Source organism: Penicillium riverlandense, assembly GCF_028828495.1.
Source record: "Penicillium riverlandense strain IBT 135883 chromosome Unknown utg000003l_segment0_segment0, whole genome shotgun sequence".
Lineage (NCBI taxonomy): Eukaryota > Fungi > Ascomycota > Eurotiomycetes > Eurotiales > Aspergillaceae > Penicillium > Penicillium riverlandense.
The window spans coordinates 4,402,446-4,430,055 of NW_026643196.1; the positions used below are offsets into that span (position 1 = coordinate 4,402,446).

Below are 27,610 nucleotides of genomic sequence, written 5' to 3' on the forward strand. Positions count from 1 at the left end.
AATGTACAGTAGGAGTAGTGGCTCAATTGAGTAGAAAATCGGAAGAGAAAGAAGAAAGCGGAGGGCGGTCACGCTGTCCTCGGCTTTGTCCCGACTTAACCTGGTTACTTGCCAACCAACAACAACCAAGTCAGCTCATCATTACTACGGTCGGGATGCGATGAGATGACGTTATTTTATCAGGGAACTCTTCAGGATGGCATCTCCCTCGCGATGAGGGAGACCAAAGCTGTCCTTTGCTTTGTTCGAGGTTGGTCCGCTCTTCCCCCGCATCGCATGAGATGGAGTACTGATACCAGGCAGAGGACACCGAGCTGAGCGCGACGTGGGAAGAGGAATATTTCGCAGGGGATGAGGTATTGACATTTATTTGATTTCATTATCACTCGCTCACTGGTCTGAACAGGTCGCGCAATTACTGAGCTCCAAAGCGGTCTCGTTGCGCCTGTCAGCTGGCAGCCAGGAAGCTGGGTTCTTGACTTCCTTCTGTCCAATACAGAAGTTTCCGACTGTGGTTATCATCAAGTACGTTTGTGATCCGGGTAGCTGGATATCGTGTTGACCGATTGGACGCAGGAATGGCACGCTGCAGGAATACCTAGGGCCGGATATCTCGAAGGAGGACTTTCGCAGTCGGTTGACTGCAGCATTGGCGAGTCAGACGACGCCGGTGCCTGCGCAACAGTCGCAAAGTAGTAGGCCATCTCAGAGCAACAATGCCGCTGCTGCCCCGGCTGCTGCAACGCCCGTGGCTCCAGCCCAACCTCCAGCATCTCATACATCCAGCCCTCGCACACAGTCTACACGAGCGCAATCCAGTAATAAACCACGACCTGAAGCAAGCGCTTCCAATAAAGAGCCACCGAAGAAGGTGTCAACGCCATCCACTTCCTCGAAATCCGCCACACCGAAGCGTCCACCGCAGGAACAGAAACAGAAGGCCACTCCCAAACCAGAGACGAACGATGACCCGTCACAGAAACATATCAAACCCACTGCTAGCAAGATAGCAGAGCAACCAGAACCACAACCACGAGCACCGCGGCCACCACCAAGCCAGTACCGACTACAAGTCCGGCTCTTCGACGGCAGCTCCGTGAGATCCAGCTTCAAACCCTCCCAAACAATCCGCAACGACGTGCGACCATGGCTCGACCCACAGATGGCAGATGACAATCGTCCCTACAATCTGAAACACATCCTCACGCCTCTGCCCAGCAGAACGATTTCCGTCAGCGAGGAATCCCAGACTCTTGAGGAGCTGGGTATTGGCCCAACTGCAAACCTGGTCATGGTCCCCGTGGCAACATACACCGATGCCTACGCGGCAGCCGGCTCCAGTCTCCCGGTCCGCGGTGTCTCTGCCGTCTACAATGTAGTCTCTTCTGCAGCGGGCATCGCCAGCGGTCTTGTGGGTTCGTTTTTCGGCTATGCTGCCACTGCCCCTGAGAACAACGAAGCAGAGTCTCCCGGTCCTTCTTCTTCTGCACCACCACCACCATCTACCCAGACCTCCCAGCGACCGCGAACAACGGGGCCGACGATTCGGACTTTGAGGGACCAACAGGACGAGCGTGGAAACAGCCAGTTCTACAATGGGAACCAGGTACGTGTGTGTTCTGAATGTCGTGATATATTTCCTAATTTTCTGTGCAGTTGAATTTCGAGCCACGCAAGAATCAAGATGGGAAAGATAAGTGAGATGGAGATGGAATTTCTGCCATGCATTGCGACCTTGTCATACGTGTCGGCGTTACGGAATGAGACCTTTATTGCTCTGTTTTGGCGATTGTGTACAGGAGAAGGGTGTCTTTTTTTTTTCTATCTCCCTTTATTCTCTAAGAAACATAACACCGTCTTTTGCTCTGTAGTCCAATACCAATATCAATACCTGTCTACTCGAACACACAAATTCTTGAGAGCTTTGATAGAGGGGAATATGGTTTATTTCTGATCTCTAGTCCAACAACCGCACCCTTATCCGGGGACGAGCAGTGATTTTCTTCCTTTAGTCAGATATGCAGAAAGACATCGATATAAAGTACAAGCAGGAGAGGAAATGTTCTATCAAAACCCTAGTCGGGTATATGTAGTCCCAAGAACGTACTTAGTACGGCTTAGCGGCAGCCTGGCAAGCTTTCTGCAATGAGGAGGTATATATTAGCAACAGATCTCTCTCTCTCCACTTCAACTGCAAACGAGGGAAGCAAAAGACATACCAGCTGATCCAGATACCACCCACAGATCCCCATATTACCCTGGTTCTCATCCATGCACCGACGGAAGTTGCGCACGTCAGTCTCGCAGGCGGGAGTCTCCCACGACTGGTTGGTCGCGGCGCTCTGGTACAGGCCGTTGTCCATGGCCTGGGTATCAGCGGGAAGAGCCTGCTGCGGCTCAGCGGGGGCGCTGGAGCCGCCACCGAAGAAGCCGCCGATGGCGTGGCCAATTGAGGAGCCGACGGCAACACCACTGTATTGTCACAAAACAAGACAGGTTAGCATCCAGGATTTCTTTTCTTTTCTTTTCTTTTCAAAGGTTGCATTGCATTGCAAGCCGCAAACTGCAAATGCCTCGGCATGTTTGGTGTTTGATACAAGGGGGTTCAGAACACTTACGCTGCGGTGGAAGCCATCTGTCCGAACAGACCGGGTCCCTGGCTCTGTTGAGCGGGAGGAGCCTGAGCCTGCTGTGGCGGGTGGGCGGCTGTCGAGTGAGGCTGCGACTGCTGGCGGGACTGCGGAGGAGGAGCCGGCCGGGCAGGGGCGGCGGTAGGGCGGGTGGGAGCGCTGCGCGCGGGGGTAGCGGCACCACGGCGTTGACGAGGCATTTTGGATGATATGTGAGGTGTGTAGAAGTGGTGAGGAAGGAAGGAGTGGTATCAAGAACAGAGTCAGTCAGGTGGAGTGGCAGAAACACCTCGAAAGAAACAAGCATGAGTCAGCTGGACGATGATTGGCTGCACGGTGTCATGTGATGCGGAGGCAACGGGAATAATGGGCGGTAGCAGACGGCAGGACTGATTCCTATAGACAAACGTAAACATAAGTAATACCATAGTAATGCCCGTGGATTTGGATGTATACGTTGGTCGTGATTGATTATGAGTGAGTGCCAGAGACTATGAACCCATCGGCAGTGCTAACTGAGGCAAACCAAGTATTTCTTTCATAAGGGTATCTAAATTCATGGAGACCGAAGCCTCGTATACAGTACAAAGAAGACTCCGGGGGTGAAGCCTCTGAATCAGGCCGACATAGCGGAAGAAGTTCACTATACAGTGGCCCAATTTTGGTGCGGCTGTCGCTCATGTGGCCTTTCGGGCCTTTCGCACTTCCTCCTTCTTCTGCCTTCTCTCCTTCTTCGACTCTTTCCGATCAGCCTTGCTAAGCTTCCTCTGCTTCTTGGCTTCTTTATTCCGGGCTTTGACTTTTTCCTCTTTTCTCTCCGTCGTCTTTCTCTCCCGTTCCATATCAGACTCGGTAGGCTCAGGGAGATCAACTTGCATCTCCGCCTCGTCATCAGAACCCTCGTCGGCGTCGGATTGTCCTGCGGACGGCACACCGCTGGAAGGATTCTCAGTGCCAGCCGGCGAGTCGGCTGGAGTAGCGGCGCTCTTCCGTGCCAACATGGCTGCTTTTAATTGAGCGCGCGCTCGCTCCTTTGCCTCTTTTTCTGCCCGCTCCAGGTCATACTTGTCATTCCCAGCCTGTTCGAATTAGCAATCTGTGAGTCCCTCCAGAGATATCGGTGGCAACCTACAAGACCGTGCTTGATGAACCGTCCGGCAGCCTCCTTGTCAAGTGTCATTGTCCGCTGTTCGGGTTCCGTCTCAAGCGCCTTAATCTTTTCGAAATATTGCTTCACGCGCGTCAATTCCCGGAAGACGGGGTGTTGTTTTGCGTCGACTCCATGGAGTCGCAGGTATGCTGATCGAAAAGTTAGAATTTACTGCAGGTATGATCAGGTGCGTTGACGTACAGAAAATTAAGGATTCCAGGGTGTATGTGATCAGAACGTGAAGTTTTGCCTTGTCCATGACCGGCAACTTCTTGGAGGCCTTGGACAGGGAATGACCCAGAATCGGTTCCAGAACCTCTTCGAGATCATCCATATTGTCGTCCAGTTGCTCCAGGAGCGGTAATAGATCTGGTGCTTCCATGGTGAGGTTATGAATGTGGTAAAGATGAAGAGAGAAAATGAGATGCGAAAAAAAGACCGTCCGATCCACAGCGGTGACGGGGGCGGTGGGCGCCCGTTATCTGCAACAATCAAGCTCCGTGAGCTCCTATCGAACACAGTGCCGGACTTGCTCGATTGTTTTACAGCCCTTGGAACGAGTCAGGGGATCGTAGCTCGCTTTAATTCTTGCTTTCGTTTCCTGGTCTAAGCTCCTCCCGACCGACAACCCACCCCCTGTCCGTACCGACTCCGGGGAACACCTCCCCTAACACACCGTCAAAGTGTGGCACCTATTGGGACGCCGTCCGCTATGGCGGAGCGGTGTTTGTGAGCTCAGCCTACAGTTCCCGCTCAGCTGCAAGCCAACAGCCCGACTCGCCTCAACATGGATGCAAGATGTGGACGAGATAGCCCGGGAGACAAACAAGCCCCGCTTGTCCGGACGCGTCCACATCCTGGGCCTGGGAAACGTCGGGTGTTTTGTCGCCCATTCTCTAGCATGGAGACAGTCTCCGCCGCCCATTACCCTGATGCTGCACAACCCTGAATTCTACGAGGACTTTCTCCGCAAGAAGAGCTGCATCTCCATCAATACCAATGGTCTGGACGATATCAAGACCGGGTTCGACGTCAACGTCTTCCACAACAACTCATGGCGCTCGATTGCCTACGGCAGCGACGCGGATAGGAAACCAAATGAGGCACCAGATATACTTGCCTCAGCGGAGAAAGACGAAGGGCATATCGAGTGTCTGGTCGCGACGGTCAAGGCGAACCACACAGTCAACGCATTGAAAACTGTCAGCCACCGCTTGACGGCTGACTCGACCATCTGCATTCTCCAGAACGGCATGGGCACGATGGACTTGCTCAACCGGGAAGTCTTCCCGGATCCGGCGACACGGCCAAAATACCTGATGGGCATCGTCAGTCATGGCCTGATGCGAGCGGAGAAGTTCCTGATTAGACATATGGGAGTGGGAACGACGATTCTCGCGCCTGTGGCTCGCAGCAACGTCCCTGCCAATCCCGCCGAGTCCGATACCAGCTGGGCACCCACCACCAAGTATCTCCTACGCCTGCTCACACTCACGCCGCAACTCGTCGCTGTCGCCGAACGACCCACGGAGCTAATTCAATACCAGCTCGAGAAGCTGGCGGTAAACTGTGTGGTCAACCCATTGACCGCACTCATGGATTGCAAAAACGGCGAGCTCCTCGGTCATCTCAGTCTAACTCGCGTGATGCGACTCCTTCTTTTTGAGATCTCAAGCGTGATCTGCGCTCTGCCCGAACTGCAGGGCATCCCCGGTCTGGAAGAGCGATTCAGCCCCGAGCGCCTCCGCAAAATGGCCGTAAATATCATGTACAAAACCAGAGAAAACAGCAGCTCGATGCTACAGGATGTCCAGAGCGCGCGGGTGACGGAAATCGAGTTTCTGAATGGCTACATCGTCCGCCGGGGCGAGGAGCTGGGGATCAAACCGGTGTTGAATTATACCATGATGAACTTGGTCAAGGGCAAGTCGTTTCTGGCACAAGCCCGAAACGATTCTGCAATCCCTATCGATTTTGTTGAAGACGATGATTTCCGGACTGACCGCGACGGTTAATTAAACCTTGGTCTTTAACTTGCTCTGGGTATTCTAGAGACAAAAACGCCTATATTGCTACAGACTCCAACGCACGCTCACAGAGATCCCGAATCTGCGCCCATCGCCTCAGCAGCATCTCCGCTTTCTGGCGATGTTCACGCACATCAGGGCTGGCGTCTATAACCGTGCGCAGCGCGGCCATAGTCGTGTCTGCTTCGTTGCGATACGCCCGAATCCAGATCTTGATGGTATCCTCGGACCTGGCCTCATCCAGGCCCTGGGACGAGCCCTCGAGAACATGATTTTGCCAGTCCTCCTCATTCATGTATGTCAGACATGCAGCGACCTCGGTGCGGTAACAGACTCCGTGGCAGGTGACATGGTAGTTACTGGTGTTTTGGTTAGGGCTGGATGGAGCATGAACGGACAGAGATTATTGAACACTTACCCATAATACTGGTTCATCCACAACTGCTCCTGTTTCTCGTGGTTCTTGATGTCTTGGAAAACGATGTCATCGAGGTAGATTGCATCTGAGCTGTTCTCGTCGAGGAAGAATCCATCTGCAAGAATTAGTTAGTTAGTGGGATGCTCTACGGACCAGAAACGATGTTCTCACATTCAGCTAACAGGAAATCATTCGGGTGAGCACCATAGCTTATGAAGACTTCCTCTCCCACCTTGTAAGCCTTCGTAGCCCGGAAGGTATATCCCTCCTCGCTGAAGTGCACATCACACTGCATTGTACATACATTGTCAGTTTCTAGCCGGGGCAGAAAAAGAAGCTCGGCACATACCGCGGCATCGGAATGATTGAAATAATCCGCAAACGGCAGCAACGCCATAGCATCATTTCGGTCCTCGGGGGGGTCTTCGTCGGCGCCGACCCAGTAGAAGCTGCGCGTGTTGATGATAAGCCAGTGGTAGGAGAAAGTTTTCCAGTCTGTTTCTGGGAAGACGCATAGCACGTCGCTCCATGCTTTGCGCAGTTTGGTCTCTTGTTGGGAGAGGAGGTTCTGGTGGTCTGTCTTGTATTGTTTTTGGTTTTGTTTCTTGGGGATGGTATTCCAGTGACCTGAGATAGCAGGTGGGAGAAAGTTGGTTGTTGGGTGTGTTGAAGAATCTGTTGTTGTTTTTGTTGTGTCTTCATCGCTGTCTGGCCACTGTGGCCCACCCAATGCCCTCGGCCAGAGAATAGGCATGCTCTCTTCAAAATCCTGTCTGCTCGGCCATGCTTTTCTCCACAGGTCGTATCTGGACAGCAGCTCCGGTGATCCGTGGGTAAGAAATGCCGATAGGAGGGCATGCACTGCGATATCCTCGGGGAATTTCTCTGTGAAGCTGCTAGGGATATCGGATGCCCTCAGCATCACGGACGTCGGCACTTCCAGCAGTGCCTCGCCTTTCTGGTGGGTAGTCAGTTAATAGGGGTATGTATTTAATGGAAATGAAAATTCCCTCACTTTGATCCCTCGTGTCGCTATCATCCCCAGTCCCCGGCCGGGGAATCGTGCTGGGGTGACCCCATTGGCGACGACGCCCTGGGAGAGAGCCCAGTCGGTGAAGGCGGCATGCTCTTCGCCGGGCCACCAGTCTGGGGTTGCCATCGTGCAAGTAGTCTGAGAGTCATTAGAATAATGCCTTCGAAGGAATATAGATATAGACATACTCTGGTAAAAGTATATATATCAACAGCATCAAGATCGACATCCATTCTTATCGATAAAAACATTGATCAACTCCGGCGCGCCACACGGACCATCTGTGCCATCCGGGGATCATGTTCCGACCTCTGCTGTCTGTCAGTCCTGCTCACGACACACAGCTCACCATGTCGGCCCTTGGGAGATGCGGAGCCCGTGAGCTGCGAGCCCTAACACTCTCAAATCCCTTGACCTCAACAGCATCTGCCGCGCGGTCATTCTCCGTGCTCAATCGCCCACCACCAAATTACCCGGGCCATGTCCCATTGACGACGATCGAACGCGGAGCTCTAGCCATAGGTGCAGCGGTGGGATCATTGATCAACCCCCGACGAGCAGGTCCGTCTTTGTTTCTATTCTTCTTTCCTTGTATGTATCACGACTAACACCAACGCAATGGCTACAGACCTCATCGCCGCCCTCGGCGAGGCAACCGCAACACCTTACTTCATCTACCGCCTCCGCGACGCCATGCTCTCCGATCCCACAGGCCGCCGGATCCTACGCGACCGACCACGCATCACATCCGACACCCTGAACCTGTCCTACCTACGAACCCTCCCCCCAAACTCCGTCGGCCGCACCTACGCCAAATGGCTCGACCGCGAAGGTGTCTCCCCGGACACGCGCGATACCGTGCAGTACATCGACGACGAAGAGTGCGCGTATGTCATGCAGCGATACCGCGAGTGCCACGATTTCTACCACGCCGTCACGGGGCTTCCTATTTTCGTAGAGGGGGAGCTAGCCCTCAAGGCGCTGGAGTTTCTGAATACGCTTTTGCCCATGACGGGGTTGAGTCTGTTTGCCTTTGTGAGGATGAAGCCCGCTGAGAAGGAGCGGTTCCTCTCGCTGCATCTTCCGTGGGCGGTGCGTAGTGGACTTGCGAGTAAGGAGTTGATTAATGTTTATTGGGAGGAGGTGCTGGAGAAGGATGTCGATGAGTTACGGGCTGAGTTGCATATTGAACAACCGCCCGATCTGAGGGATATTCGAAAGATGATCCGGTTGCAGCAGAAGCGGGAGAAGGAGAAACTGCAGCAGAGCTAGGTGGAAGCAAGTTGCTTGCTACATGTACTTTTATATCATAGAGAAATACCCTTCCCCATAGATAAAAAGGGTCCATCACGAACGCCTGGAATGAATTTGCGGAATATAATTCACAAATCCAGCAGATCATCGTCATCATCATCCCACCCGCCCTTGCGCCGAGTAATCACAATCTTCTGCTCCTCCTCCTCCTTGCGCTGGTTCTCAGCAACGGCGTTCAACAGCTCCTTCAGCTGTTCTTCGGTGACCTTCTGCCGGATCTGGCCCGTCTGCGCCAGCATGATCAAGCGGTTCTCAATCTCGGTGGCGCGCTGTTCCTTGACGAGGCGGATGCGGCCGAGTCGATCCTGTGCGGCGGGGTCGAGGATTTGGGTTATGATTGCGGCGCGGCGTTCAGCTAGAGGGTGTTAGGTCAGGGTGTATGCGGTGGAGTGGTGGGTGGGGTGTCACGTACATTCAGCTTGTCTGGTAAAAATCAATCGCTATTAGTTCTTGGGATCCAGATGGTGAGCTAGTAAGTAAGGTAAGACTCACTTCCTCTGTTCTTCCTGGCCGCCCTCTTGGCCGGAGGGTCCCGCTCCCGGGCCACCTTGTTGCTGGAGCTGCGCCAGACGCGCTCGTCGGATCTGTTCCCTTTGTGAGCGAATGGTTCAAGTGATGATGACAGTACTGACCTCCTCCAGCTCTGCGTCGGCCATGTTGACTGTTATCCGGGTTGTTAAGTTGAGAAAAAGAAGAAGAGAAAGAGAACAGACCAACCAACCCCACTTGGTCCGCCCGAGCCACGCGGGGATGAATAATGGATGCATATATAGATGTGTGTGTATATCGTAGATACGTAACAAGACATCCAAAAATCTAAATATTAATTTGTAAATCTGACTTAAGAAGTATTCCAATCCTGGACAGCCTTCGTTGCCAACCGCGATCCAGGGTTGGCTTTTTGTTCGAGTTGCTTCAGTTCAGACAGCAAGGCCTGCTCGCTGATTCCACAGGACACAGCAGATGCTGATTTCCATTGACTCTCATAGAGATCCAGAACTAGCCGACTCCTTCGACTGGTAGATTCTAGACAACAAGCTGAAGCCCGAACATTCTGTGGGTCGGTAATCTGCCCACCTTGCCGTGTTAGGTCTGGTCTTGGCTTTTTCATATCGGAACTAAAGTATTCCCCTGCTTCATTACTTATAGACTTTTTCTATTCCAGCCAAGGATATGTTATAATTCGTAAAGAAGAAGGGCAAAATAATAAGCAGAACGTTTATTAGCATATTATAGCCTGGTCTCTACTCTGCCTTTCCATGTCAAATTGGAAGTAGAGATATGACAATGTTGCCCACGTTAAAATCCATCCAAAAAGAATGCCGAACGATAACCCGAATGCGAAATGGAAATCAAGTGCCCAGATTATGGCGGACAAACTTCCCAGGTAAATCAAAACCCCAAGAAACCACCAAAGGGTCAAATGGAACATCATGCGCCTAAAGGGCCTTGAGGTTTCGTATCGGAGATTATACCGTACGCGAAATTCCCGATCTTGCAGACCATCAACTGCAATAAAGTCTTCGCACGCATAATAGATGAATGGACGCAGCCGTGTCGTCCTTGGTTGGGAGTCGATACCGATTGGAATTTTGAATGGAATCAACGTGACGAGCATTAAAACCCCGAGGAATCCCATGAGTACTCCTGGGGAATAGAGATAAAGCTTGGGGATCTCTTTGGTACTTCCCACAACGAATGGTATGAGGGCGCATAGCATAGCAACACCGTAAACCCAGGAAGTAGCATCCAGTTCCCATCTGAAACGAGACAGCAGAGGCGCGCAATCTGCAGGGTGTCGAAGGAGACGCAACACGCGAACTACGAGAATATACAGCTCTCCTATGCCAAACGAAATGATCGCGTAACCCAAAATATGGCGGTCAGATTCGGGCTTCACGAGTGGGCAGATCTCGGAGACTTTTCTGTAGGGTCGACATTCTCGTTCCCATTGAGCTTTATGGATATTAAACCACGCGTAGTAAATGATGCATGGTACCACGAGGTCAAATAATATGATCATAGGCGGTCCGAGAAAGACGGCTGGGTGGTCTGCAAATTTTGGGCTCTTCTGCGCAAGCTTTTCGCGCCCTACTAAGCATTTAATCAGCGATTCTTGCACGACACCTTTCAAATTTGCAAATTAATTCTGCCTGGTGAGCATACTCCTGGTAGCCTGGCACGTGTGCACTATGGTCTCGGTTGAATTTCTTTCTTCTTCGGCCACGAATTGCATTTTGCGATTGTGAAGTCATCTACTGGCCATTCTCGCCCGACACGGTCCACTTCGTCCGCCTTTGTTGACTATCGAGGCAAAAACATACAAGAAGCCGAAGGACCAAAATTTTGGCCAGGTAGCCGCGAGGAAAGAGGTAACAGTTGTATCAGTGCACAATTAGGAGTGATTAAGTAGTAATGAATTCGAAATGTGCAAAGGTACGCGTAGAAAACGGAGTGTGCTGACCGAGGCATCCCGACCGACCCAACCGCATGTATGACGATAGCTCCAACTTAATTGCTCGCTCATTCTGGCAATAGTGCTCGTCCAACCATCTTCCATGTTGTGAGACTGCGTATCTTCCCTTGGGTCGCTGATACTCACCACGAGAGTTCAGGCTGACGTTATCTTCTCTTACCTCTGTCCATCCTTTGAAATCGCATCGATGCTTCTCGAAATGTTCTCTAGCTTTCGGAATTGCAGGAAAATAAGACTGAAAATGCGGCTAAAGACAAGAAGAGATAATTTCGATTGGTTAGCCAGACTGGACGATCGCGTGGCTTGGGTGATGGACAGGTTTTATCTTGATCGAGAGAGTTCTTCAAGCGACGAATGCTGAATGTTGTCAGCTGCATACTTGGTTGTTTGCTTCTAGTATAATCATCCTTTTGTGTGGCGCCCTCTCGACTCGATCGATCAACAAGTGCGTCGATCAGAACGATACGCTACTAAATATTGTCTCCCTTGTAAAGATCCCAGAAAGGCAATTGCATCAACTCTACTAACCGATAGCCCTCCTGGAGGCGTACAAATTATCAGGGGTCAGGAATATATATTTGGGGCGCACAAGGGTATGGTAGTACTATACTTGACACAGGACAACATTTAGAGTGACACTATTTTAGATCCGGTGAATCAACACGAAGAATCATACCTCGGTAGTAATCTAGTCAATAGCAAAGTACTGTCTGCCTAGATCCGTTCTAAACCTATTCAGTCCGTTGCGGAAACCCGGAGCACAAAATAGCCGATTCATAGTAGATAATAGTGTACTAGTCCGAACTGATCATCTAAGCACTAGTACAAAATCGCCCGCGCTTAAGCAACTCGATCACCCGATTCGGACATGACTAAGCCGCTTCGCCTCCCCCCGAATTCCTCTGGGCTCGTTTCTCTCTCGGTCGTCCATTTCTTGCTCCGCAGTGTGCACCGGATGATGCCTCATTGATATCTCTGTTCTGTTCGTCGCCTTCAGCCCCAACCTGGTCCCTGTCGGTCCTTTCCTCTTCCTCTCTGGCCCCCTCCGATCTTTCCATCCACCGACGAGCCACTCAAGAGCCCGATCACCTGCGGGGACGTTGCATTCAAATCCTTGTGACTGAGAGTGAATGGATTCTGTGACCCTCGGCTGACCAGAGCTCCTCTGGCTGTGATATTGCTGGTCGTGATACCCTCACCACTCTCCGTCTCCTGACGCCCACGCTCCCTCAACGCCTTTTACGTCACCCACCATGGCCGAGTATGTTGTCCCAGAGAAAAGGAGAATTCCTAGCCACCCCCGAATTGGCGCTGACACTCAGGGTTTTAGTTTAATCGCCTTCCAAACTCACCATCATAGTTTCTTTCCACCATCCACAATGATTCCGCGACACGCTCACAAGCGTTCGATCTCGTCCGGCCACCGGTCACTCTCCCCCGACCGCACCGTCCCCAAAGCCAAGTCGACTACCAACCTCGCCGAAATCGCCAACCAAGAGGCATCATTCGAAGAAATCAACTTCAACACCTTGCGAGATCCTCGATTGGCAATCGGTCAGGAGGTGTCGGCGTCGACATCATCCCAATCTCACCACCCTGACTTGAGCAACGAAGTCGCGGCTCTGAGCGTCAAGCTTATCCAGGCGATCAACAACCAAACCCAGCTGGATGACAGCCTCGCAGCTGCCCATCAGGAATTAGAACAGGCCCAGGGCAAAGTCCAAGCCCTGGAGTTTCAGAATGAGAAGTATAAGCGGGATATCAACGAGAAGGTCTACGTCCGAAAATCCGACGCCGACCGTGAAATCCTGCAATTGAAAACCGCGTTCGCCGAGGAGCGAGCGCAGCGCATTATTGCTGAGAAAGCAAAGAAGAGTATTGAAACAGAATTGGAGACATTAACTGCAGCTCTCTTCGAAGAAGCCAACAAGGTCAGTTCGGCCCTATCACCCAAAACGGAACATCAACTAACATCGCTTTAGATGGTCGCTGCGGCTAAGATCGAACGTGAAGCAGTCGAGAAGAAGAACGAACAATTGCGGTCGCAGATCAAAGACACGGAGTTGCTTCTAGCATCCCACCAAGATCAACTGTCCGAGCTTAAATCCGTCATGCAAGGGATGAATCTCTCACGAGATGACGTCGATGCGCCCACAGCTCCTCCATCCCCGGCTGGTCCCGCCCAGCTGCAGGGATCGGCTAAGGGAGACTCCGAGATCGAACACGTTCCTGTGGCATCATGTATCGTGGAAGAATTGACACCCGGACCGTGCGCCAGTTTCCCTCAGATGATCCGAATGGTGTGCCGCACGGATCTGCAAGCTTACGAAGAGTTCCGTGAATTGTTGACCATCTCTCGTTCTTCCAAACCGCCCAGCCGGGCAGCGAGTGGACATTATGCTGGCCTGAATGTTATGAGTCTTGCCAACTTTGGTGGCTCGGGGTCAGTGACATCTTCGCCAACCAAGGGCGTCCTCCACTCTCCCAATGGAAGCATGTCCTCGCAGACCGGCTCTAGCGTACCTCTCAAGGACACACGCTTCTACAAGCGCGTGCTCATGGAAGATATCGAGCCCACCCTGCGACTGGATGCGGCCCCTGGCATTTCTTGGCTGACTCGGCGTGCCGTCCTGAGCGGAATCTGCGAAGGCAGTCTGCTCGTGGAACCAATGCCTTTGGCTTCCAAGAAATACGAGTTCCCCTGTTCCGTCTGTGGCGAGCGCAGACCCGGCTCACACAACGAACGAACTCATCGCTTCCGCACCTCGGATAGCGAGACCGCCCAGCGATACGCTCTCTGTGTTTTCTGTCTCGAGCGCGTCCGTTCCGCTTGCGAATTCACTGGTTACCTGCGTCTCATCCTTGATGGACATATCCGCGCTGGCGACAGCGAAGAGGAGAAGGAAGTTTGGGAAGAGACCCTTCGACTGAGAGAGCGCATGTTCTGGTCTCGTGTTGGGGCCGGCATCGTGCCGCTGTTCACACACCCGGAGGCTGACGCCACAGAATCAAATTCTGGAGTTGCCCGAGACAGCCAGGAGGGCCACGGCATTGGCCCGCAGCTCAAGGTCCTGCGTGCGTCTGGGTCTCTCGCTGCTGTTCCTGTCTTAGGCGAGACCGATGTCCCATCACCTCGAAACCTTGATCTTGAGAGAAAGGAGCCCTCGGTCGCCACGGAAGAGAGAAGACCTTCTCTCGACTCGGCAGCCAGTATCTACGAGGAAGCCAACGCCGACGTGGCGCTCGAAACCGAGAAATCTGCAGTTGAGGCTGTCAAGCCTGTTGAGGTTACAGTCGACGCTGCGGAGCCTGTCGTCCCTCAGTCTCCATCTGGCCAGGATCACGATACATCCAACATCCTGACTCGGAACGATTCTTAAATCCTGATCACTGTGCTTGATCACCACGCGAGACGATAGCATGGGCTAGTCCCTTACGATTCCCGACGTTTTTCTCCAACCCCCCTACTTCGTCTCGACTTTCACTTCAATCCCCGTCATCACCAGTACCATTGAACGGAGTTAATGACGTGCCCACGGAACTTGCTTGGGGCAATACAACCTGTCCCCTTTAATTATCTCTTTTTGGTTGCTTCGGGGTGCTCTCACGCATCGTGATTTCTTTTTTCTCTTCTGATATCCCCTTTGAATTTTCGACGAACACTGCCCTCCTACTACCCACTACCCCTGTACTACTACTATTATTATTGACGCCCCCTGTCCGCCCCTTTTCTTACCTGTCATTCTGATCATGTATACATAATAACCGAGTTGCCCTGTTAATACTTCTTGGGTTTGTTTTTCACCGGAGTTTTGAAAGGGCTGTGTTTTTTCGTTTGTTTGGCCATGAGATAGACGCATGAGATTCGAACTGCTTTGGACATACTCATCAATTGTCTTTTCCGCGTAAAAGTAGCATGTATACAGTATCGGTTTAGAAGAACTAGAAGAATATCCGCCTCGAAAGAAAGAAGTACGTGTGATGATTTTAGCAGTTGGCGTCAGAACTAATATACACAGTATAGCAAGAACGGCGACTGAATGAAAGTAAAACTCCTAACGCCCTGGGTGTGTATGAATTCATAAAGCGAAGCCCGACTGATCAACTCGACCCATCCTGCTTGTACCGCTGATGCAGGTGCCTGATCTGCTCCTCGATATTCATATTCTGCGGATTGGGCGTCCCCGCCGGACCAACCGTCGGAGCAGGAGGAGTACCGCCCTCCGCTCCAGGGGTACCACCACCGGTAGCCATACGCTTGCGGCGAGCTTCTTCCTCGGGGTCTCCACCGCCACCGGCAGCAAGCGAGGAGTCGAAGACGTCGCTGCGCTGGCTGGCCAGGCGCTTGAGGTTGTTGACCACGTCGGCGGTGGACAGGTTGGTGGTTGCGCTGCGGGACTCGGCTTTGGCGCGCTGCTCTTTCCAGCGCGGATCCAGCAGCTCGATGCGCATGTGCTGCTCCATCTCTGCGATGGGGATTGACTGGTGGCAGTTTGGACAGATTGCTGTTGCCCCCGCGCCTTGTTGCCGCCGTGCTTGTGCGCGCGGCACGTAGTCGGACCGGATGCGCATCGGCTGGCCTTGCCCGGGTGCTGCTTGGGCCGCGGCTTGCGCGGCGGCTGCTGCATCGCGGGCTTCGGCGCGCTCACGGATCCGTTGCTCTTCTTCTTGGTACTGCGTGCTGTAGTCCATGCCGCCGGGAGGCGGGTAGGGAGCTTGTGGTTGGGCTGGGTATGGCGAGATGGAAGGTTGTGGGGCTGGCATTGGCTCGGAGGTGTTGTAGTAAGTTGGTGCGTCGAGATCGGTGGGCATTGCCTCTTCAATACGCAGCGGGTTGAGAGACATGGCTGCTTTCTGTTCGAGGGAGGCCGACTGCAGGTCCGAGAGCGAGGTGGGCGGCGGCAGGTCGGTCTGGTCATCGCTCTCCGTGAACAGCACCGTCTCGACCACGACGAAGTCGTGCCAGTCGATCTGGGCGTATTCAAGGCGCTCCTGTTCCTCCTCCTCTTCTTTCTTCTGCTTCTGCTGCTCCTGGAATTTCACCCATTCGGCGCGCTGCCTAGCCCTGTCGAGGACGTGGTATTTGTTGCGAACATTCTGCTCCAACTGGGCAACCCGTTTCTTCTCGCTCGATGCGTCGTCGATGCCCTCTGGCCGTAACAGGATGGTGTACTGGTCGACCAATCGCGTGAAGAACCCGTAGAGACTGTGCTGAGGCCGTAGGAATTCGAACTGGAAGTTTCGGGCCTCCCGTTGCGACAACGCTGTCATGAATGACTTTCCGCGCTTGGCGACAAAGAGAGCCGTGAGCTTCACCACCTCCAAGTCCTGTGCATTGATTATGGGGATGCGCGCCGAGAAATGGAACGCGGGCGGTTCGGGGGGTCCCTTGGGCTTCTCAGGCTCCGGGGTTGGGACCGCTTCGCCTGGCCGTCCTGCTGCCACGGCGCTCCCTCGGCCCTCCTTGATTTCCGTCAGGCGCCACTGGTAGAACGGCGCGTAGGCATCGGTCGAGTTCAGGAAGGAGAACTTGGGGTTATTCTTTTCCTTGTCGCGAACACGTTCTAGGCACCTGTCAGCGTCTGCGCATACGTTACAGGAAATTGGGACGCACCTTCAAAGACAAATCCGTTCCGGGCGACATAGCCTGCGGTCTTCTCAACGATGGCTGGATGGCGCTGTTAGCGGGATTCACGCGAGGGGAAAACAGGGGAGGCACCTTTGATGTCCTTCGGAGGCAGCACCATGCCCTCCGGAGGCTTGTTCATGTCCTCCGGCAGCGGGGTGTTACCGTTGGACTCCATGGCTGCTGGACGGGGATGATTGCGAAGCACCAGGTCTTTCTTTTCGACGCCGCGAGAAATGATGACTACGCGCACCGCCACAGGAGTAACTAACCACATAGCCACCTGTGGCGGTGCGTCCCTTTCGGTGTCGAACGCTTCACACTGACTGATGACAGGATCGTAATTGTTTTTTAATGGATTGTATCTGATAGATGATCTACATGATTATCCTCTGCCAATTCGGGTTCCTATAATCCATCCGTAATCGTACTCGGCTGCCCACCTACTAAGGGGCTGTTCTAAGGGGCCGTTTTGGGCTCGTGTTGTTGCCCGCCGATCTGGCCTCAAGCGGGCCTTTACACGCTTTCATCCACCTTGCATTTCTTCCTGCCTCTTCGCCTTCGCACCCTTTTTCTTCTCTTTCGTTTGTCGCCCTGTCATGGGGTCTTTTTCTTTGATTCCTCACCCTCATTAATTCGCCTTCTTCTCGTCCCCTCTCCATCTTCCCCTGAAGGAACGGCGGCTGAGTTCCGAGCTGAAGGAGAGGCCTTGGACAACATCTGCTTCGTCCGCCACTTCTATATTCCATTCCTGCGATCGAATCGCTCCTCATCGCTCTTCAGCACCAGATTTCTACCTTCTTGATCTGATTTTTTTTCTTTCCCCATCCTTCTCCGGACCTCCCGACTCCCGTGCCGATCCCCGTTCAGTACATCGTCCGGCTTCTGCATCGAACAATTGAAGGACAATGGGTCAAAAAGCAAAAGATACTCTGGGGGTGCGCCCTCAGAGTCGGTCGGGGCGTTCGCCCAGTCGCTCTCCCCGGCCCAAGGACCGCAAGAAGCAGGAGACAGTCAAGGCCAAATCTTATGCTTCGGACGGTGTGAAGGAAAACGACATCTTCAACCTGCCCGGCTCCGATTATAAGCTGCTTGCACTAGTGACGCTCATTGCTGCGGCTGTTCGTCTGTTCCGAATCTACCAGCCCACCAGCGTGGTCTTCGATGAAGTCCAGTATGATGTTCTTGACCTGAATTATGTGGCCCGCGGCTAACAAACCGTTTACTTGCACAGTTTCGGCGGCTTTGCGTCCAAATACATCAAAGGAAAATTCTTTATGGATGTTCACCCCCCACTCGCCAAGCTCCTGATTACACTGGCGGGCTGGCTGGCGGGCTTCGACGGAGAGTTTGACTTCAAGGACATTGGCAAGGACTACCTGGAGCCCGGTGTGCCCTATGTTGCCATGCGCATGCTTCCGGCCATCCTGGGTGTTCTCACTGTCGGCTTAATGTTCCTTACTCTGAAGGTCACCGGCTGCCGTACCTCGACTGCGGTGATGGGCGCTGGCGTTGTTATCTTCGGTAAGCCACTCTTTACGCTCGAGAGTTCAACTTGCTAACTGCCATGGTAGATAATGCTTTGACCGCTCAATCCCGCCTGATCCTTCTGGATTCTCCGCTGGTTTTCTTCACCGCACTTACGGCCTTGACATTCAGCTGTTTCACCAACCAACATGAACTGGGACCGTCCCATGCCTTCCGTGGACCATGGTGGTTTTGGCTGGTTGCGAGTGGTCTCTCCCTTGGAGCTACCCTCAGCGTCAAATGGGTTGGACTTTTCACCATGGCCTGGGTTGGATCTCTCACGATCCTCCAACTGTGGGTGCTGGTGGGCGACCCGAAGAATGTAACCCCGGTAAGTCTTCACAGATCCTCGATCAAATCGCCCCCAAGGCTAATATTGGATCATCAGCGGCTGTGGTTCAAGCACTTCTTCGCTCGTGCTTTCTGCCTTATCGTCATTCCCGTGGCCTTCTACATGGCTATGTTTGCCATCCACTTCGCTTGCTTGGTCAACCCTGGAGAGGGTGACGGCTTCATGTCGTCGGAATTCCAGGCAACTCTAAACGAAAAGGGAATGAATGATGTCCCGGCGGATGTCTCCTTTGGGGCGAGGATCAGCATGCGCCATCACAACACGCAGGGTGGTTATCTGCACTCTCACCCCCATATGTACCCAACGGGAAGTCAGCAGCAGCAAGTCACCCTCTATCCCCACAAGGACGACAACAACGTCTTTATCATGGAGAATCAGACCCAGCCTCTGGGAGAATATGGCGAGATCGCGGGTCCTTACGCCTGGGACAACCTGACCACGGAACACATTACGGATGGTTCGGTTATCAAGCTCTACCACGAGAGCACACACAGGCGCATCCACTCGCACGATGAGCGCCCTCCTGTGACTGAGGCTGATTGGCAGTTTGAGGTCTCCGCCTATGGATATGAGGGTTTCCCGGGTGATGCGAACGACTTGTTCCGGGTCGAAATTATCAAGTCCATGTCCGAGGGCGAGGAAGCTAAGAAACGCCTCCGGACCATTCAGACCAAGTTCAAGTTGGTGCACGTCATGACCGGTTGCGTTCTGTTCTCTCACAAGGTCAAGCTCCCGGATTGGGGATGGGAGCAACAGGAGGTGACCTGCGCTCGCAGTGGTTCTCTGCCCAACAGCGTCTGGTATATCGAGTCCAACAGCCACCCCATGATGCCTGAGGATGCAGAGCGAGTGAACTACCGCAATCCAGGCTTCCTCGGTAAGTTCTGGGAGCTGCAGAAGGTGATGTGGACCACAAACGCGGGTTTGGTCGAGTCTCACGCCTGGGACTCCCGTCCCCCATCCTGGCCGATCCTCTCTCGTGGCATCAACTTCTGGGGCCGGGATCACCGCCAGATCTACCTCCTGGGTAACCCGCTTATCTGGTGGTCGTCCACTGCTGCCCTTGGTATCTATGCTGTCTTCAAAGCCTTCGCCATCCTCCGTTGGCAGCGAAGCTGTGGAGACTACAACCACGTCTCCTTCAAGCGCTTCGACTATGAGGTGGGAACTAGCGTTCTGGCTTGGATGTTCCACTACCTCCCCTTCTACCTGATGGCTCGCCAGCTCTTCCTGCACCACTACCTTCCGGCTCTCTATTTCGCCATAATGGTCCTCTGCCAAGAGTTTGACTTTGTACTCAATCGATTCCAGCGCCTCGGTCTCTCTTCGAAGCCTGCGATCGGCAAGACGTTGATGGCAGTATTCTTGGGTCTGTCTGTTGCCGTGTTCGCGCTTTACTCCCCTCTTGTCTACGGTAACCCCTGGACCCGGGATGCTTGCAACCGAGTGAAGCTTCTGGGCTCTTGGGACTTTGACTGCAATACCTTCCACACCGACGTAAGTGTTACCCCGCCGGCGTGGCAGCCTCCCCGGCGAGGCTACTGAAACAACTCGACGATCCCATGGCTGATACACACCAAATAGCTGAGCCAGTATGTGACTCCCTACGGTGTCACGAACGAGGCTATTCCGACGACACCGGTTGCCCAGGTCCCCCCTCAGGGACAACCAGCCCATGAAGCTGTCCAGGAGCCGAGCGAAGCTGCCGTCACCGACCACCCCATCCCAGGCGACAAGGCCCGCATCGAGTACCGCGACCAGAACGGCAACCTCCTCCCAGAGGACTTGGTCAATTCGCTTCGTGCAGAGGGTAAGGTCAAGTTCGAGACCCGCTACGAAGCCAACGCCAAATTGGAGCACGGCCACGAGGTCGATGTGGTCGATGGCAAGATCGTCCACCCCCCGCATCCCGACGTTGAGGGCCAGAACCCCGAAACTCACGGAAACTCGGAGGCTCCGGAGAGCCCTGCCTCGGCGCCGGGCAATGAGCCGTCGGTGGAGTGGCAAGGTTCTCAGGAGGCCAAGCCCGCCAGTGAGGGGAACGAGGCCACTCAGCAGTGAATTTGATTAGGGGATAGATTTTGGGGGGGGAGCGAGCGTTTCGAGTCCACACTATGTATAATGAGACTTTAAAGGTAGTTTATTATTGTATGGTTTATTGCGTTTCAGGTGTCATTAGTTAATAGCATATCACTTGTTTGAAGACTGCTCCGCTGCCTGATGTTGTCGATAGAGAGACGGGCTACGTATTTAGGCAGGTATAGAAGAAAAAAAAGCGACAAAAGAAACCGATTCCCGATTGAATCTCATCTAAACACACAAAGACTATGCACAAAATCTCCGGCAATCCCCGTCACCGGGCCAAGCTTGTACCACTTCATCACCCTCCCTCTTCACTCATGTAGTATACAGCAAGTAGCTAGCCGTCTAGACAGCACGTCACTTCCGCTCAATATTTTTGTTCTCCCAAAGACTACTCCAATGGGATTCCTTTAGTAGTCCCACTCCTCCTTGCCGTACTTGTTAAAGCGCTCGTGCAGGTCCTCGGGCAGAGCCACATTGGGCACGATGACCGTGTTCATGGCGCTGGGAGCAGCGCGGAGGGGCTGGCTCTTGTCGCCATGCGGGTGGTACTGGTACTTGTAGACCTTGCCATCCTCAGTGGCGTGCTCCCAGGGCATGGCGCTCTCGCCGATGCGGACGTTGCTCTCCGAGTTCACGGAGGTGGGCTTGCTGCCGAAGTACCTATACAAGATGGAATGTCAATGGGTTGTTCATAAAGTAAACGAGTGATATCGGTGTAGCACTCTGGATGTTGTTGTGCAAACACCCGGAGGATTGGGGGTGCGTCACGATGGCGCAGGGAGGCGCCGGAATTGGGCACGGGGGCCGAGGGGGGTTGATTCTCACCAGCCGGCAATCAGAAAGGCGCCAGACATGACACCCAGGAGAACCTGTAGGAGATTGTGTTAGTGTCCCGGTGCTATGGCTTCAGGCTGAGGTGCGTACGTAGAGCTCCGGGTCACGCTTGGGGGCCTTGTCGAGACTGGCCTCCTCGAACTTGGAGGAGGCGAAGCGACGCGGAGGGGCCCGGATGAGGGGCTGACGGATCAGAGCCCGCCGAGCAGCCAGAGAAGCAATAGAAGACATGGTGGTGTAGCTGTGCGAGCAGGCGTGGAAGAGCAATTCGTGGGCGCAGGGAACGTTGGACGTTAGTGGGAAAGAGTGACGAGGTAATGAAGCTGGTGATCACGTGATTGCCTCGGGTCTTAGTCATCGGGTCCTCCCGCCTTTTTTGGATCCTTGGATTATTGTATGCCTCTGCTTGTCTGGAATTTGTTGTTCACCCAAGTTGCTCGGGCCTGACGCTGAAGGCTCTCATTTGGGGCTATTTGTCTACGATGCCATTGGCGCCCAGTGCTTCTTAGGCCGTTTGATTTCAGTTGACGCACCAGGTATGTAGCCGCCGTTCTGGATCAGGGGGCTGCAATAATGACCAGGCACTAATGAATATCTCCCAGCGTGTGTTCAGTCTCTCTTTCGATATTTCTCGCGTCTTGCCCTGTCGCTCCTTTCTTGCGGGCGTCCCGTCACTCTTTGGTTCTTTGGTCAATTCGATTTTCGCCGGCTCTCCTTGCCCACGTCACCCTTCGGAAACAAATATGATAGCGCGCATTGCTCTCTAGCCACCCCCAAAAAAGAAACAGTTGACCCCTTTGAACCATGGCGAACTCGGATCGCCCAGACACCCGCGATACGGATCACTCGCCGACGTCGCCGACGTATCCCAATGTGTTGGGAATCCCTCGCCCCCCCTCTGTGGGAGGGATCTCGTCCCGAATGACGGATGTTGCCTCAGACGATGGCGAACACTCCCCAAATTCTCCAGCATTTGCGTCACCTCCGGCTTCGCTCTATGCTCGTCCCTCAATCTCTAGGCGCGGACCGCCACCGGCAAGACACCCCTCTGTCGCTGCGAGCCAGGTGACAAGTCGACCTGGCAGTTCCAGCAGCCGATTCAGCAGATCCCATGTCTCGTCCATGACAGCACAGGCATTCTTCCGTCCTATGAGCTCACAACGACTCCAAGCACACCGCGGAACTCGGCCGATGACCAAAGGAACGGTGGCGTCGACGGATGACTGGACGCCAGACCAGGGAAACCCAAATCGGAGAAGTTTGGTCTCCAACAGCACCCTTCCACAGGCCTCTCTTCCTCCTGGAGACATGGAAGTTCCACCATCTCGCGGCACCGAGTTCACAGACCCGATTATTCCTGACCGAAACACTTCCAACGCGAGTCCTACGGCCGACACAACCATCCGAAGCCTGGGTGATAGTGTTCGGCTCCTCCGTGACCGTGAACAACAGGGGAATAATAGACCGCGGCCTACCCATCTGAATCTGAATGCGAACTTCAATGGTCGCAGCATGCAAGATGGTCCCATAACCCCCAAGTCGCCACTGTCTTTTCTCAATAAGACACCAGCCCGTGAGAGTCACGATCCCCGGGGTCATGAGCGATTGTCTTCGGCTGGCTCGTCACCAGGACCTAGCCCTCTCGATATGAAAAGGGAACGTTTGCCTAGAACCAACCTGGGCAAGAATTATGAATATTTCACTGGTAATACTCTCTTCTTCGGTGGTGGACGCTTTCAGAACTCGAGAGACAAGCCCATCAATATCGCCACTGGGTTCCTGGTGGTTGTACCGGCTGCTTTGTTCTTCGCCTTCTCGGCCCCTTGGTTGTGGCATAATATCTCCCCCGCCATTCCTATTTGTTTTGCATATGTATTCTACTTATGTTTTTCGTCATTTGTGCACGCATCTGTCGTCGACCCGGGCATCATGCCCCGGAATGTGCACCCCCAGCCTCCCCAAGATACCTCCGAAGACCCCTTGGCCCTTGGACCCCCAACCAATGACTGGGTTATGGTCAAACTCGCTACCTCTGAGGTGGCTGCGATGGATGTGCCCGTCAAATACTGCAAGACCTGCAATATCTGGCGTCCTCCGCGCTGCTACCATTGCCGAGTTTGCGACAACTGTGTCGAGACCCTTGATCACCACTGCGTCTGGCTCAACAATTGTGTCGGCCGTCGGAACTACCGGTACTTCTTCGCATTCGTCAGCTCAGCAACCATCCTTGCACTGTTTTTGATCGGTGCCAGTCTCGCCCATATTTTGGTCTATATGTCGCGTGAGCATATCTCTTTTGGCGCTGCGATCTCCAAATGGAGAGTCCCCTTCGCCATGGTCATTTACGGCGCACTCGCCTTCCCATACCCTACATCCCTGTGGCTGTATCATTTGTACCTGGTCGGACGTGGCGAGACTACTCGAGAGTACCTCAACTCTCACAAGTTTACCAAAGCGGATCGCCACCGGCCGTTTACCCAGGGGAGCATCATCAGGAATTGGATGGCTGTTTTTGGGCGTCCCCGACCCCCCACCTACATGCAGTTCAAGCGGCCCTATGAGGAAGGCGACCAGCGCTTTGGCATGCAGAAGCGCAAGTATCGCGTCCCCGACGTCGAGGCTCAAGCTGGCATTGAAATGCAAGCCGTTGGGCGTGCTCGTCCGACTTGACCAGCACGACTGGTCTTACTTTCTATGACCCGTGAAGATGATTGCCATGACGCTTCTATTTTCTGGTTTCATATTCCAGCCACGCCGGAATCTTCCTCATCTATTGCCTTTTCTAATTCTTTGTCACTTCCTACCTTTTGGACACATCTCTCACATACCGTTATTTCCGGTTTCATTTTCCTCTTGTCTGTTTATCATGATTGCCTGGACACCGGGCAGCCTTGGAGTCGTGATTGTCTCACCGACTCGTCCATACCAATTTCTTTTTCTTTGGCTCTATTTCATCCTGTATCTTCCTCCAGCTTCTGTGGAATATCTCGGGCATAGCTTCATCTGCATATCCTAGTTCTAGGTGTATGATACTTAGAATTTCCACTGTATCACAGACAATAATTAATTCCTCTGATACATAATGTATCCTTTGCAGTGTGCGGGGCGCCAATTATGTATGGCGTTGCGGCATTCCGCGAAATAATGGAAAGTAATTGTATGTAATTCTCGTTTTGGACCTTTTCCCTTTTCCCATTCCCCCTTGTTTCTTACGTCTTCTACACACTACACATATTCCCTTCAGCAGCACTTTCCATCTGGTGTTCCCAAGTGCACGCGTCAGATCTGGTCTCCGGAAATCGATAAGAAGCGCGCGGCTGACCCTAATCTGACACTTCCACCCCTGATATCTCCTCGAACACAACCCCAACGCGCGCTGGTCGGTGTTAAACATCCAGACACAGGACAATTCCGCGTGTACAATGCTTGTTTGAATTCCCTGCCACCCTGCAAGATGCCTGTTCGACCATCCAGCCGATCCGGCGCGTCCGCCGCGATCCTCCCTGACGCCCATACAATCGACCCCATCGACGACACAATGAACCTCGATGTCCCCGAACAGCTCCTGACACCCGAGCACAGCCGCTCCGAGACATCCAGCAACAATGAAAACGCGTTACCCGACGAGAAACCCGCACGGCGGACATCAACACGAACGAAACGCGTTTCGCTGCGAGCGGCCGAGGCTCTCGTCAACACGCCCGCCCCAAGCGATAAGTCTACACCCACGCCGAGTGAGGCTTACGTCGACAGCCTTGCGAAGGCGAAGCGGTCGAAATCCTCTCTGCGGCATAGTATTGCCGTGATGGAGTCGTCCCTGTGGAAGGTGGCCCCGGATGAAGATGACACCGCAATGGCCCCCGCGACCCCGATTTCGAGTTCCTCACAGGAGCTCCCGCCAGATGAGGGGGCCTCGTCCCTCCAGCAGCGGACATTGCGGAAACGCGTGGAGAAGGCCCTGGCCAAGGAAGAAGGACCGACCAGGACTAAGGCTGCTCCTTCGAGACGCCATTCTATGCGACGGTCGTCTCGTCTTAGTGTGCTGGCGTCTGATTTGGTGGGCAGAGCCAGCAGCGTTCTTGGGAAACGTTCGAGAGAAATGGGAGAATTAGGAAAGGACCTTGGCCGACGTGCCAGTCTTCGGCCGCGAAATGCCGCCCCGCTGAAGGAGGAGCCGGCACCTGAGCCATCCGTGAAGAAAAGGCGCGTCTCCGAGAGCGACCTCTCGAAGCTGCAATCCAAGGACGCGCCACCGTCTGAAGAACCTGCCGCACCCACCGTGCCTCGTTATAAACCCAAGCGGTGGCTGTCTCATGGGCTGTACACAGGCCAGGAACCAAGCGATTCGCCGCCAAAACAACGGCGGAGCAAGAACTCCAAGAAAACCGGTACTGGACCTATGCAGCGGAAGGTTCTCCCCATGCCCATGTTTGCAGGCTCTCGGCTGCTGAAGACTGGGAGGGATTTCCAGCTTCCCTTTGATGTTTTCTCTCCACTTCCTCCCGGCCAACCCAAGCCGGATGAATGGCGGAAGACCAACAAGAGTGAGTTTGTACCCGATGTCTTGACGTATAAACCCGGAACTAACCAATGGAATAGATGTCTTTGTGGGAGATGCTGCGAGCTTTTGGAAGGTGAACAAGAATCTGGAACTTTCGAAGTGTATGTGCGACGAAGACACCGGCTGTGATGAAAACTGTCAAAATCGCTACATGTTTTATGAGTGCGACAATGGGAACTGCCGGCTGGGCCCTGAGTGCGGCAATCGAAGCTTCGCGGAGCTCAAGAAGCGAACCAAGGCCGGCGGCAAGTACAATGTCGGGGTGGAGGTTATCAAGACCCCTGATCGAGGATATGGAGTCCGCAGCAACCGCTCCTTCGAGCCCAATCAGATTATTGTGGAGTACACGGGAGAAATCATCACGCAGTTTGAATGTGAGCGAAGGATGAGGAATGTCTACAAGAACAATGAGGTTGGTAGGCCCCTTTTTGACCGTGGGCCGGTTGCTGATGCGAGCTTGCAGTGCTATTATCTCATGTATTTCGATCAAAACATGATCATCGATGCTACACGCGGTTCTATCGCACGCTTTGTTAATCACTCCTGCGAGCCTAATTGCCGCATGGAGAAATGGACCGTTGCTGGAAAGCCGCGCATGGCACTCTTTGCAGGGGATCATGGAATCATGACAGGAGAGGAGTTGAGCTACGACTACAACTTTGAGTGAGTATTGCTTTGCCGCCCCAAAAACGCATACTGACAGTATATTAGCCCGTACTCCAACAAGAATGTCCAACAGTGTCGCTGTGGGGCGTCCAATTGCCGGGGTATTCTGGGCCCGCGCCCGAAGGACAAGGACCGTGTCAAGGAACTTGCGGACAAGCCATTAAAGAAGGCAAAGAAGGTCGCCGGCACAAAACGCAAGATTGCAGATGCAGTTGATAGCGCGCCGTCGCGCGGAGGCAAGAGGCGCAAGCTTCTGACTGGTGTTAAGAAAGCCATCAAGAAGACCAGACGCGGAAAAGCAGCGAAAGAGACCACTGCTACTTCCAAGACCACTGGGCGGGGTCGAGTTGCAGCCAAAAACGTGAAACTGCCCACTGTCAAAGCCACTTCCCGGGTTAAGGCAACAGTTCGTGGTCCCCGCAAGAACGCAGCGGCGGCAGCTAAAGCAACACTGGCTTCCCCGACAAAACTCAAGCGTCCTTCTCCCGAGACCAAGAAGAAGATCATTGCTGCTGCTTCCCGGGGCTCCAAGGGCGGGAGACCCAAGAAGACGACCGGGGTGACTTCTCCTCGCAAGCCTGCTGCGAAGTCTCCAGCCAAGAGTCCGGTCAACAACAAAGTGACTAAAACCACTGCTGCGAAAGCTTCGAGCCCCGTTAAGGGGAAGGGCTGGCGCAAAGGCGTGAAGTCTGCTGCGCGGAGCGTTGTACGGTCTGTCAAGGAAGCGAGGAAGTAGGGGACTCCTGCTCAAAAACACTGGTTCAACTTTTACATCTTCTGGAGTGAAATCACAGCCCATTAAACCTCACTACTTTTCCTTTGGGAGCTTGACCACATCTCTCTTCGGCCATCAATCTCACTTTCGTTCCGGCTTTCTCCACTCGCCAGCAACTAGGCACATTATTCAACCC

The 27,610-nt window shown here is 53.6% G+C and overlaps 13 protein-coding genes across 13 annotated transcripts; 7 read left to right on the forward strand and 6 right to left on the reverse strand.

The window, feature by feature from the left end:
• Nucleotides 1-165: 165 nt before the first annotated feature.
• On the forward strand, nt 166-1,701 carry N7474_005394 (UBX domain-containing protein; the record flags this gene model as incomplete). Its single annotated transcript, XM_057196809.1, has 5 exons — nt 166-243; nt 300-356; nt 407-525; nt 577-1,606; nt 1,657-1,701. 5 exons carry the CDS (start codon nt 166-168, stop codon nt 1,699-1,701), a joined length of 1,329 nt encoding a protein of 442 aa, XP_057054205.1.
• A 406-nt stretch (nt 1,702-2,107) lies between these two features.
• N7474_005395 (uncharacterized protein) lies at nt 2,108-2,830 on the reverse strand (the record flags this gene model as incomplete). Its single annotated transcript, XM_057196810.1, has 3 exons — nt 2,108-2,140; nt 2,220-2,472; nt 2,619-2,830. 3 exons carry the CDS (start codon nt 2,828-2,830, stop codon nt 2,108-2,110), a joined length of 498 nt encoding a protein of 165 aa, XP_057054206.1.
• Nucleotides 2,831-3,307: 477 nt separating this feature from the next.
• On the reverse strand, nt 3,308-4,162 carry N7474_005396 (Sas10/Utp3/C1D family protein; the record flags this gene model as incomplete). Its single annotated transcript, XM_057196811.1, has 3 exons — nt 3,308-3,709; nt 3,763-3,929; nt 3,982-4,162. 3 exons carry the CDS (start codon nt 4,160-4,162, stop codon nt 3,308-3,310), a joined length of 750 nt encoding a protein of 249 aa, XP_057054207.1.
• Nucleotides 4,163-4,571: 409 nt separating this feature from the next.
• Nucleotides 4,572-5,795, forward strand: N7474_005397 (ketopantoate reductase family protein; the record flags this gene model as incomplete). Its single annotated transcript, XM_057196812.1, has 1 exon — nt 4,572-5,795. One exon carries the CDS (start codon nt 4,572-4,574, stop codon nt 5,793-5,795), a length of 1,224 nt encoding a protein of 407 aa, XP_057054208.1.
• Nucleotides 5,796-5,844: 49 nt separating this feature from the next.
• On the reverse strand, nt 5,845-7,384 carry N7474_005398 (uncharacterized protein; the record flags this gene model as incomplete). The annotated part of the gene is made up of 5 exons (XM_057196813.1): nt 5,845-6,166; nt 6,226-6,340; nt 6,397-6,514; nt 6,575-7,183; nt 7,241-7,384. 5 exons carry the CDS (start codon nt 7,382-7,384, stop codon nt 5,845-5,847), a joined length of 1,308 nt encoding a protein of 435 aa, XP_057054209.1.
• Nucleotides 7,385-7,608: 224 nt separating this feature from the next.
• Nucleotides 7,609-8,530, forward strand: coq4 (ubiquinone biosynthesis protein COQ4; the record flags this gene model as incomplete). The annotated part of the gene is made up of 2 exons (XM_057196814.1): nt 7,609-7,819; nt 7,887-8,530. The coding sequence occupies 2 exons, from the start codon at nt 7,609-7,611 to the stop codon at nt 8,528-8,530; spliced, it is 855 nt and encodes a 284-aa protein (XP_057054210.1).
• Nucleotides 8,531-8,640: 110 nt separating this feature from the next.
• Nucleotides 8,641-9,228, reverse strand: N7474_005400 (DNA-binding protein; the record flags this gene model as incomplete). The annotated part of the gene is made up of 4 exons (XM_057196815.1): nt 8,641-8,927; nt 8,985-8,995; nt 9,065-9,156; nt 9,205-9,228. 4 exons carry the CDS (start codon nt 9,226-9,228, stop codon nt 8,641-8,643), a joined length of 414 nt encoding a protein of 137 aa, XP_057054211.1.
• A 3,199-nt stretch (nt 9,229-12,427) lies between these two features.
• Nucleotides 12,428-14,428, forward strand: N7474_005401 (guanine nucleotide exchange factor SEC2; the record flags this gene model as incomplete). Its single annotated transcript, XM_057196816.1, has 2 exons — nt 12,428-12,979; nt 13,031-14,428. 2 exons carry the CDS (start codon nt 12,428-12,430, stop codon nt 14,426-14,428), a joined length of 1,950 nt encoding a protein of 649 aa, XP_057054212.1.
• A 721-nt stretch (nt 14,429-15,149) lies between these two features.
• Nucleotides 15,150-16,852, reverse strand: N7474_005402 (SURP domain-containing protein; the record flags this gene model as incomplete). The annotated part of the gene is made up of 3 exons (XM_057196817.1): nt 15,150-16,612; nt 16,663-16,716; nt 16,768-16,852. The coding sequence occupies 3 exons, from the start codon at nt 16,850-16,852 to the stop codon at nt 15,150-15,152; spliced, it is 1,602 nt and encodes a 533-aa protein (XP_057054213.1).
• Nucleotides 16,853-17,582: 730 nt separating this feature from the next.
• On the forward strand, nt 17,583-20,614 carry pmt1 (protein mannosyltransferase 1; the record flags this gene model as incomplete). Its single annotated transcript, XM_057196818.1, has 5 exons — nt 17,583-17,848; nt 17,909-18,198; nt 18,249-18,532; nt 18,590-20,050; nt 20,138-20,614. 5 exons carry the CDS (start codon nt 17,583-17,585, stop codon nt 20,612-20,614), a joined length of 2,778 nt encoding a protein of 925 aa, XP_057054214.1.
• A 431-nt stretch (nt 20,615-21,045) lies between these two features.
• Nucleotides 21,046-21,703, reverse strand: N7474_005404 (uncharacterized protein; the record flags this gene model as incomplete). Its single annotated transcript, XM_057196819.1, has 3 exons — nt 21,046-21,298; nt 21,464-21,507; nt 21,563-21,703. The coding sequence occupies 3 exons, from the start codon at nt 21,701-21,703 to the stop codon at nt 21,046-21,048; spliced, it is 438 nt and encodes a 145-aa protein (XP_057054215.1).
• A 573-nt stretch (nt 21,704-22,276) lies between these two features.
• Nucleotides 22,277-24,142, forward strand: erf2 (palmitoyltransferase ERF2; the record flags this gene model as incomplete). The annotated part of the gene is made up of 1 exon (XM_057196820.1): nt 22,277-24,142. One exon carries the CDS (start codon nt 22,277-22,279, stop codon nt 24,140-24,142), a length of 1,866 nt encoding a protein of 621 aa, XP_057054216.1.
• A 784-nt stretch (nt 24,143-24,926) lies between these two features.
• N7474_005406 (putative histone-lysine N-methyltransferase (Ash1)) lies at nt 24,927-27,435 on the forward strand (the record flags this gene model as incomplete). The annotated part of the gene is made up of 3 exons (XM_057196821.1): nt 24,927-26,016; nt 26,072-26,696; nt 26,745-27,435. The coding sequence occupies 3 exons, from the start codon at nt 24,927-24,929 to the stop codon at nt 27,433-27,435; spliced, it is 2,406 nt and encodes an 801-aa protein (XP_057054217.1).
• Between the last annotated feature and the right edge of the window lie 175 nt (nt 27,436-27,610).